This window comes from Emys orbicularis, chromosome 1 (assembly GCF_028017835.1).
Source record: "Emys orbicularis isolate rEmyOrb1 chromosome 1, rEmyOrb1.hap1, whole genome shotgun sequence".
Classification (NCBI taxonomy): domain Eukaryota; kingdom Metazoa; phylum Chordata; order Testudines; family Emydidae; genus Emys; species Emys orbicularis.
In genome coordinates, this window is record NC_088683.1 from 16,799,244 (window position 1) to 16,810,894 (window position 11,651).

Sequence of the window (11,651 nt, forward strand, 5' to 3'; positions counted from 1 at the left end):
CCCAGCATTTTAGAAGATGTGGATAAAGATGGGTGGATGTGGAGACTATTTAGCTTCACTATGTTAAAGAATCCGTCAATTCAATACCTGATATGGAAAGATTTTTAATAGGGATTTTCAATTTTGATAACTATTTTCTTTTCTAAGAAACAAAAAGATAAAGAAAAGAAGCCTATATAAAAAAAAATTAAAGTTTGCCTATTGTAGGGATCTAGCCAGCCAGCTGAGGTGGTAAAAGTACTGCAGTATTAATGACTAGTGCCAGCACCACAACAGTAGGCGAACTTCTGTTTCTTCAACAAATCAAATATGAAAAGGCAGGAAATATTATGACTCCTGCTCCAGTTCTAGTGCCATGGGTAAATGTGCAGGGCATGCAGACAGAGAGGCAGATGTGACTCTGCTGGCCTCCATGTATTTATTTCTGTTAGTACCACAATATGCTAGGAGCTGTACAAATGTCAGACACTCAAAAGCTCATATCCTAAAAATGTATACAATTATTTGTTTAAAATCAAGAATGCACTCAGCACCATATAGTACATGGAGTCCTCAATATAAACATCTTACAATCTTAAATAGAGAGCGAAAGAAAGACACACGACACACACATCTATCATCAGGCTGGAATTCAGAGTTCTCTGTTTAAAATGCCCATGAACAGGCAGCAGTCATGGCATCCAGGGTGCAATCCAGGACCAGTGAGGGGGTGTGTCACCACCTGACCTGTAACCCTGAGTGCCTCAAATGGTTTGCTGCTGTAACTCCCCACCTGGGACTATCATAGCCAGCATACCAACATACAGGTAACACCCGGAGTCTCTGTGTAGTAGACAGCCCTGGTTCAGCAGCTCTGACCCCAGCCACCTGTCTACAGCCATACAACCCCACTCTGGCTTCCACCAGCCTTGTTTACAACCAGCAAGGTAACCCCCAACACACTCCTTTCCCAGATTTTCCCAAAACTCACCTGGACCACTCAGAGAAATAATAAGGTTTGTTGCTCCTTTAAAAGAGACAAAAGCACATTACAGCTTAACTTTACTGTGGTAAATAGTATACACCCTTCCCTTCAAACACAGAACTGAGCTGGTTTATAGTAAAAATAAAACAATTTTATTAACAAAATATACATTGGATTTAGTGAGTTAAAGTATATAGAATGAAGACAGTTACAAGTAAAAACAAAACACACTTTTTAGTGACTAAGTCTTGTAGTCTTTGTTCAAGGTAGATATCTCATCAGTCTTTCTTCTTTCCAGCCATAGCTCACTCTCTCTCTGTCAGGATCTTCCACGAAGAACAAGCGGCTGGTTTCCCTTGTCTTCCTAGGTGAAAGATCTTTGCCTAAGCAGGTTTTTCATCTATATTCAATTTCCAGAGACTTCATCTCCCCCTTGGCTGAAAGACCCACTTTGTCAGCTTGCAAGAGCTCTGTTCCTTTGTGTCCATCTACCAGTGGATACCAAAAATTCTGTCTTTGCTTATATCTTTCAAAGTTGAATTATCTTGTTTCAAGAGGGAGGATGACCTCATGCTGTTCTTTCCACCCTCTGCTCTTCTCATCCCTCTGCTGATTTGAATGTAAAAGGGGCTTCCATTGGTTTTGGTCGCATCTTACTTAATTTTATTGGAGTCAGGTAGATAGCTGCCATTCTTCCTGTCAGGGGGAAAGCCTTTCTCTCCCTTTGTTAGGTTACAGACTGTAAAGCATAATATCAGCGCGTATTCATAATTCCTCATATAGTGTTAATACATACATTTCAGGATGATATCACCAGTGTGTCATAAGCTTCATCATGCTGTCTCCTCCCCCACTTATAGCTTGATAGCTTTGTAAACAAAACTTCACTGTCTGTCCCTAACCCTGGGGCTGGTCAGAGAAGCAAACACATTCCTTTGTCTAGGACAGAGCGGTCTACCAATTCCCCCAACATGCCTGGTTTAAACACACTTTAGTCCTAATTCCAGCATATATCCATAACCCAATGTACCCTGTACATATATCATGCAAGAATATTAATGATTCGTGAGATAATAGCTTTCCAATGACATTACAGCACACCTTTTAGATACAGATTATAACTCCAGTGAGTTGGGGTACACTGAATTAGTCAGGCCAGCTGAAACTCATTATTTGATACCAGAGAGCCCCTTGCCCTCTGGCACTGAGATGCTCTTAGGGTCACACCTCCACCCTCTTTCGCTGCAGAAGGGTTAGCCACTGGCTAACCTGAGACAGGTCAGAGCCCTCTTTCCTGGGCAGGGTGTCTGCCACGATATTACCTTTCCCCTTTATATAGAAAAAAACCTGTTTTGTCTCCTTTGCCTGCTCACAATCTCCAGGACTTAGAATGAGAGTATCCATCATTTCACCTACAGAGTTGTTACAAACATTTCACAGTAACATTAATGACTCTTATCCATAACTCTTAATACATACACTGTAATGCAAGAATATTAATGACCAGTGAGATTAGATTTCAAACTATACGTTACGTGTCACCTTTTAAATAAGTATCATGACAAGTGTATGAGGTGCAGTGAATATGTCAGGCCTGACTAGAGTTGCTGACACAGAGGTAAACCACAAATGGGCCTGTGTGTCACACAGGGCTAATAGAAATCCATGCTACACAAAACACCAATTTGGTTCAGTTTGCTCCTGCACAATCTGCTTACGTCACATAGCACCGTGAAAATTCTTCTCCAATGCCTGGACCAAAATCACATTCTCCAGTGTAAGTGCATATGATCACACCACACTTTTCATCCCAAAATGGTTGGCTGGTGCCTAGGTTATGCCTCTCTCTCTACCAAAGATCACAGCAATTACAATAAAGAATAAAAGAGTTCCGGTAAATAGGGAGGAAGAGAACAAGATGATCTCAGAGACAGTGAGAAAAATTAAGATTTTATTGTGTTTGCAGAAGCAAGGATTTAAATTAAATTCTCAAGTTCTTGTGTGTATTTAGACACTCATTTACATTTTTTACACATTTGAGTGCCAAGCTGTGATAGGAAGCCCGGAGAGCAACTTCATGTGCTATGACTATCTCAAGCCAGTTTATCTGCTTTCTTTCATTGACCTCAAATTCACACACAAAACAGTTATTTCTTTTTCTCTGAATTTTTTTGCTTTCATTGGCTAGATGTACATTATAATGTAATGAAGTTGGCTGACAACACCCAAGGGGCTAACAACATAAAACCAACCAACCCCCTCTCTCAGACAATAACTGTTACTCCTGGGGGAATTCTGTGCCACTGTGCAGAATTCAGATTCCCCCCACCCCTGCAGAAAATAGATTCTGCCAAAGAGGCACTTCAATCACACCCTTTGCCCACCAAGGGCTGCTGTGGCACCAGAACAGAGAGCAGCCGGCTCACGGGCCAGAGCAGCCAGCCACAGATAGGGAGGGGGCAATGGCTGCGTTCCTCACAGTGCCCCGCCCATGGGGCTAGGTGAGGAGGCACAGGATATGGGGGGGGTGTGGAAACAGGGCAGGCCACACAGGGCTGCTGGTGGGTCACAGACTGGAGCTCAGAGGGGCTAGTGGCGGGCACAGACTGCGGTGGGGGCACAGGGGCTAGTGGGTTGACAGCATTGAGCCAGGGGCTGAATGGGAGAGGGGGTGCAGGGGCACATGGTGATGTGGGATGGCTGAGTAGGGGTGAAGAGACACATGGGGATAAGAGAGGAGGGTGAAGGGCCACGGGACAGGGGGTGGCTGAATGGGGGTGGAGGGCCACGTGGGGATGGGGGAAGTGAAGGGACACATGGGGCCAGGGGCAGATGTGCCTGACTGAATGGAAGAGGCTAGGGGTCAGCCAGAGTCTACATGGGGGCTCCCCAACTCCCTAACAATCCCTCCTCCCCTGCCAAAAAAAACCCATGGATCCATACTTCTCCCACCCACACCCAACAGCCTGCCAGGTTCACTCCCAGGCTCCTTCCCAGGAATTACTTCCCTCTCCCTCAGCTTTGTTACCCCCAACTCCCCCAAGCCTTTGCACTGCTTCTGAGAGGTGTGGGAAATATGCTTCTGTATTGTAGTTTAAATGAATTATTACTCAAAGTTCTGTATTAATATGCCTAGTAAGGAATCTATTTGTCAAAGAGTTTTTCCTCAATCTTTTTTGTTGTTTGTACTCTTACAGACATACTTGCTCATGGGCATTTTGAAATAAATTACCAAAATAATTGAAACTGGCATGATTATATTGTGTTATTTTGACAAATAAAATATGCAGAATTTTGCAGTTGTAAAAATGTTGTGCACAGAACTTTTAATTTTTTGGCGCAGAATTCCCCCAGGAGTAAACTGTAGTTCACCAGCACTACTGCATACAAATTCACATTACCTCACTTTTCCAAAGTTCCATTAAAACTGAATCAAACTCAAAATATCTGAACTAATTTTGGTAAGCCGAAGATGGATGTTAAGGGATCTAAGCATTTTGTTGATAGTATCACCATACCTAATAATAAAAAAAACAAACACATGCAAAAGTAATAATCATTAATGACTAGATATTGCTAAGCAGTAATTGAAACCTTTCCTAATCACTTCATCTGATGTCTGACAAGTGAGAAAGAAAGATATGTATAAGCCATCCATTTTTAAAGGGCAATAAATTATCTGGATAAGGAATGCAGTAGGAATAGCACATTTACATTCTGTACAAGATAGCGGTATTGAAAGTCAAAGATACTGAATGGCAGCAAAAACTAACATTACTTGGAGTAAAACTGAACATTTTAGATAAAAGTCCCCTTAATAAGTTAGAACACTCATTATAAGTCATTTGTTCTCTAATAAGCATATTGTTTAATTATCTGTGTGATATATCAGTCTGGGGTGAAACTCCCCACAAAATCTTGAACTACATATTAGGCTAATGGCACATATGCAGTACAAGTACAACCATATCAGGGGACCCAATTACAACATGATTCAATCTGTAGTATAGACAGGCAGCCACTTCTTGCATAAAGTTCCTTGGGAAAAGGGGGGGAAATTTGTTTAAGGCAATAGAGAAAATCCCTATCTTAACAGTGTCATGAAATCATTATCAGTGCAGAGCAGACTGAACCTCTGGTTTTAAGGTCTCATCCAAATATAAGATAGCATAAAAATCGAAGACAAAAAAAAATGTCTGAGAAGTGGAGGGAAAGGAGGAAAGTGACATTTTCTCAAGAAAAGCAGCAGTAAAAAAAGCAAGAGTAATATCAAGGCATTTTTTAAATAGCCCATTTCTGCAAAAGCCTATCTTAAGAGTTTCTTCCACTTTAACTATGAAGGGATTTCCTTCTATGAAGGGAAAGAGTTAACCCTGAAATCCCTGTTAAAGGCAAAACCCTCAGCAGCTTTTGTATCAAAGAGGCTAGGTTGAATAGAGAGATCAAAATGCTGTGAAGACGAGTTTCTGCTGTTTTTCTAGTTGCCATGAAGGACTATGTTTGATGATACTTTGCTGTACCATCACCCAAAGTAACAAGAGAACTCCTACAGCATGTGCCCGTGGCATTTTACAGACAAGAGAAAAACAAAAATCAAGCCATTCTATAGCCTCCAAAAGAAGATAAACCAAAAAATGCTGTCAGTTTCCTCCCTCACTGATCACCAAGGCTAACACCGAAAAGCACAGCCCAGGCCCAGTGGTGAGCTGGAGCTGGTTCGCACCGGTTCACGCGAACCGGTTGTTAAATTGAGAAGCCGGTTTAGAACCGGTTGTTAAAGGGGTGGGCAAACTCCGGCCCGCGGGACTGTCCTGTCCGGCCCGCCTGAGCTCCCAGCTGGGGAGGCTCCCCCGGCCCCTCCCCCACCTTCCCCCCTCTCTCACAGAGCCCGGCGCCAGCGCTCTGGACCGCTCCTGGGCAGCTCGGCAGCTCCTGCCACTTTGAGCGGCATGGTAAGGGGGTGAGCTGTGAGCTCCAGCGGGCCGCGCGGTATCCATACACGCTGCCATGAACAGCATGGTAAGGGGGCCGGGGCTGGGAGGAGGGGTTGGATAAGGGGCAGGTTGGAGGGGGCGGAGGTTCTGGGGGGGGCAGTCAGGGGACGAGGAACGGGGGGGATTGGGTAGGCATGGGAGTTCCGGGGGTCTGTTGGGGTGGTGGTGGATGGGGTCGGGGCAGTCAGGGGATAGGGAGCGGGGTGAGTTGGGTAGGGGGTAGGGCCCTGGGGGGCAGTTAGGGTTGGGGGGTCTCGCTGCTTAATAACTGGTTCCCTACCGGGTCGGCGGTGGCACTCCGGCGGCAGGTCGTTCACTCGCTCCAGGTCTTCGGCACCACTGAAGGACCCGCCGCTGAAAACCCGGAGCGAGTGAAGGACCCGCCGCCGAAGTGCCGCCAGGGAACCAGTTAACAACATTCTGGCAGCTCATCACTGCCCAGGCCCTATACTATTTGTGCATAACTTTTGAAGCTACTGCCTGAATTTATCACCTATATTACTGACAAATCAAAACAGGTTATTCTGCCCAACAGATATCCCATTGTTCTAGGTGCAAGCTTTTGGAAATCCCCTAACCTTAGAATGGAAGATATTCGTGAGCTTTTCCATACATGACCATGAATTCATTGCCTTTGGTATAGTCCTCTGCCTACTGATACACAGAAGATTTTGATCTAAAGAGCATTATCCTGAAGTTATGATCCAATGCTGCTAAATGGACAGTGACCGAATCTATTGTTCCCCACTATAATCTACTAGAAGGCAGAAACAATTTTCTCTTAGGTATTAAGGCATCTATTACCTTGGTATGTTAAGCGCCTTTGTAATTCTAAGAGTCAAGGTTTTAATTACCTGGGATTTCTAATCTACCAAAGTATTTCAGTGTTTCATCCCAATATCCTTGCTATTCTAATGCTAAGATGATATATCTGCCAATGTACAATTTTGTATGGCTGTTCTGTGATAAGGAACAAAAGAGCTAAGATGATTTTTTTTTTATTTTGACATAAAACTTGAACCCCTAACTCCAGGAGTGAAAGATACATTCATGAACATACCAGCCAAACAAAAGATTCTTATCTAACAGCACCTGTTCATTACACCCAGACAAATAAACTACTAAATTCTGGGGAAAATAAGTGTATGCTTATCAACACTAGGTATTCTTATACAACAGGTATACAACAATAGATATTGTAACAACACAGACCTCCTAAATGGCTGTATCTATGCCAGTGCTTCTAAGCCTAAGCCATGCAGGCTGCTCATCACATCCTCTAAGTTCTAAGTAAGTTCTGCCCCAATCAAACAAAGTTTTAATACCAAAGCATTTGAAGCTGCAGCCGCCAAGAAAATGAGTCCTGCAAGAATGTCAATAAAACCATGCGAAGAAAATCCAGAAATCAATTTCAGAAGGCCTAAACCAATAGTGAATATATTTTGAGAACAGGTAAATGCCAGGGGCCAGACTCACTCTCCATAGCTGGAATCACTGATAGAATTAAGCACCACACACCTTTTAGGATGGCGATTTAATTGTTGAGGAATGTCTAGCTTTGAATTAGAATAATTCTTGAGAGATTTTTGTCTACGGTGTCTCTGATCTTAAAAGCACTAACCAAGAGCCCATTAAAATCAATGAAACCATATTAACTTCTATGGCTTCAGATCAGCCCTTCAATAATTACAATTTTTTAAAGATTTCTGTAATAGAGGTAAGAAAAAGCCCTAAGATTTTTAAAACTGAAAGTTTTAACAAATATCATTACATTTCATATGTCTCGGAGTTTGAACAGTGAAAATTAACTAGACTTTCACTTGTATTGTCCCATCCAGATACTGAGAATATTAATTGGCCTTCCATTAGCATAAGGGTTTGGGGATGGCAGTAATGCAAAAGGAATGGTTAAATAACCTTTCTGCTAGAATTTCTGAGTGTCATGAAAACACTTCTATTATGTGATGTTTGTTTTTTTACAATACCTAGTTTGGCTTGGATTTAATCTGACAGCAGCCCAAAAATCAAATATCGAATTTTTTTTTAAATGTATAAAACAAATGAAAATTATTGGTCATTATCGGTCATTTTGTTTATCAGCACTACATTTTTTGACAATCCACTGTACATACTGTTTTGACGACTAGCTAAATGGACAATGAATAACTATTATTCAGCAATAGCTAATATTAAATACAAAACACAGCTATGGTTCCTGCCCTGCAAAAAATTATGTATGCAAATATTTTTACTCATATGTCTAAGTGTTTTCTGGATTTGGAGCTATATTGGTTAGTCCATTTCTTCAATCACATTATCATGAGATCTACTAAACTAAATCCATGATTGGTTGCCTTGGTCACCTTAGGCTGAAAACAAGCTCAAGACTCTTTGTGACGTGCAGTTAGAATGGACTGCTTTGGCAAATTGTTCAACTAGCCTGTTAAATCCACAGTGCAACCAATGAAATTCTAAGTATGGGTGATAAAAGTTTTCTTTTAGCAAGCTTTCTGGAGTCCTCCAGGAAATAATACACAGATCTGCTATTTGCTTTACTATAAACTCCTGTTTTCAAGTCTAGAAGCTATGGCTGTAAAAATGTGCTCCTGGCTAACATTTGCCATTCCAGATCTCAGCCTGGAAATAAATGGGGGGGGGGGGGGGAGAGGAAGAGAGAGTGTTAGTTTTAAAAATACTGATTTGTAGGTCATTGGCTTGTACATTTCAATGGGAAAGTAATAAACTTTTAAAAAGAACTATATACAATATGTGAATTCATTAATACATGTATTATACCATTTTTATAACACCTCCACCCTCACTGTGCCTGAATTAAAGCATATTTAAATGATACATATTTTCACCTGACATCTGCAGTGCCCTCACCTGGCAAAGACCACTCTGTCATTTTGAACATCAGTTCTCTCAGAGAGTTTCTCCCGTCAACTCAGCACAGTGTAGTCACTGCAATAAGTTGACCTACGCTACGTCGACTCCAGCTACGTTACTCATGTAGCTGGAGTTGCGTAACTTAGGGCAACTTAACCCCATAGTGTAGACCTGCCCTTAGTGTCAGATATGGGACTAGCAGAGTTTTGTCAGGATTTAGTCTCAGATTTTGAGAAATGTGATCTTAAATAAAACAAAACAATTGTAAGATTTTTTTGTAACAAATCATTTTGCTCATAACAAACTAGCACTTTTTATTTATGGGAGAAGAGTACTTGTGAACCACACTGACCTTTGCCACTTAACAGTGATTTGAAAACACATCTATACAAGCTTCGCATATCTATCATGCCTCACTAAATCCACCACACATTCTAATACACTGGGCTTCCTAGCAACTCTTCCTTTACAAAATTTATTTTTCCATTTACTGAAAACACTAACAAGAATGACTCATTCTATAGAATATAGTCCTTCACATACACAAACTGTCCAAGGTTGAATTCAATTACAGCTTCAAGTGATATAAAACTGAATATTTATTCACACTGCTGTGTATCCAGCTCTTAGCATTTTCCCATTTTTGATGATTTCTTCAAATATTTTAAATATTCAAATATTAGAAACTTAATAGCCTTAAATAGTGTTATACAAATAGGTAATACAGTTAAAAAGTAACAACTAGAACCTAGTTGGTTACTAGCAGCCTGTGAGCTTTGGCTATGTAATGACCAAGAAGTAGGAAGAATAGATTCACAGCCATTTAACAAGAGAGAGCTAGAAAAACAAAACCATAAAACTATGAAAGTTAATTTGCATTCCCTCAGCTTTTTCCAGACATAGTCCAAAACAAATCTTGATTTCAATGCAAAGTGAAAATTTATAGTCAAGTGTTTTTTTGGGAGGGGGGAGCTTCTGGGTGGGATTAAGCCCAGTTAGTCCACTACTTCTGTAAAATCAAACACTACTCCATGAATTGCTTGATCAACTAGCTATGCTCATATCAAACAATCCAGTCTATTTTCCCATCAATGCATGTATATAAATTCCACTGTCATCAATGGAAGCTAACCACAGAGATCAAAAGGGAGACTAGGCGCTCCTCTCCTCAATCATTTTTTTAATTATAAATTAGACATACATAAAAAGATAAATCAAACTGACTGAAGAGTCCATCCAAGAAACTATTGTATAATTTCATTGATCAGAATGAATGAGCCAAATTGCCACAAAATCAAATAAGATATGCAAATAATTTTAGGAAGTTCAGTTTTATTCAGTACCTGCTCTCTCTGGGTAATGGGTGGCCCAATTCTGCGCTCTCATAGGTTTTACAATGATGTAGTTCCACTGATTTCTCTGGAGTTACTTTGGATTAATACTGGTGGTATGAGTGATTTAGAATCAGGTCATTGGCCTCTCAGAGCCTACTTGAGAGGGATGCACACAAAACAGGCAGACAAATCAAACAGATGTTTACATAGTGAACGCCTTAAGGTAAATTACACACAGTACGAAAAATACTGCAGTAGTCTCAGGAAGTGAATTTCTAAGATTTTTTTTAAAACCCAGTTTTCATTGTTAAGGGTCCTTTCAAACAACACATTTGTCATCAAACATTCTTCTAAAAAAAGATTTAAGTAAACAAATTAAAACTAAAAATGGGCAATTTAATAAAAAAACTCCAGCATTTTAACAAGTTTCTAATCAGGTGAAATGTGCCACTTTCTGCAAAGAATTCTATCACTTTAACCAAGAAAAGCAGCAAATATTTGATACACTGAACAGATTAAAATTAATTGATATTAATTGTTTTGTTAAACAGTGACAAAATGTTTCAAGTAATGTTTGGCAACATTTGTTTTCAACAGCCATTTAGGATTTTAAAGTTAGAAATATTCCATATTTGTGTTGCTGTTTAGGGGTTTAAAATGGGTTATTATTGGACTTTCAGTCTCTCATTTCAATCAGTATTGATTAAGTCTTTTTTTAGTCTTACTCCAATTTAAAATACTTAAATTCAAAAAAGCTATTCTGATCAGATTACACAGGACTTTTCACAGGCTCAGATTATGTGCACAAGGCAAATATTTCTAGTACAGAAAGAGAAGGAAATAGTCCTTATGAAAAAGTAGTAGTTGCAAATACTGAAACTCCATCTTTAGCACAATAAATCTGATTAGGATTCTTTTTAGAACAGCTCCAGTTGCAAATAATTATAACGAGTTTAATGTAGTTCAAAGCCAACTACAATAGATGAATGTCAGAGTGCAACAATATACAACCTTATAGTAAGGGTTGGGTATACATTTCAAATAATTATACCAGAACAAACCTGGGAGATAATCCTAATTGATAAATTGCTTAAAGGGTTAAGAATTAATATTTCAATGCTGCTCCTACCTTTCTTCACAGCATCTGTTCTACGTCTTGCTGGCGACACTAGCTCCTTCACAATCTGTAACACTTGAATCATTGCTAGTTAGCAAGATCAAAGACACCAGCTGCTTCTCTAGATTTCCAACAGGTTTCATCACTACAGATCATTACATGTCTGTCTTCAATGAGCTCAAATAAAACTGATGCAGGAGCAATTCTGTTACCTTTCAGAAAAAAAATTTCTGCATGACAACTATACAGTCTGAGGAGAGGGATTTAAAGTGGCTTCTGCATATGGAGACAAAATCAGTCCCTCAAGGACCGCCGATTGTATTAGCATAAGGCGTTTTAAATTAGTTACATAT

The 11,651-nt window shown here is 40.3% G+C and overlaps 1 protein-coding gene across 1 annotated transcript in view; it reads right to left on the reverse strand.

Annotated features, from left to right (window-relative positions):
* USP6NL (USP6 N-terminal like) overlaps positions 1-11,383 on the reverse strand; it is a 179,493-nt gene extending 168,110 nt beyond the window's left edge. The window contains exon 1 of the mRNA XM_065417211.1: positions 11,311-11,383. Within this exon, the coding sequence (XP_065273283.1) occupies positions 11,311-11,383 (73 nt within the window). The remainder of the gene's footprint in view (positions 1-11,310) is intronic.
* Between the last annotated feature and the right edge of the window lie 268 nt (positions 11,384-11,651).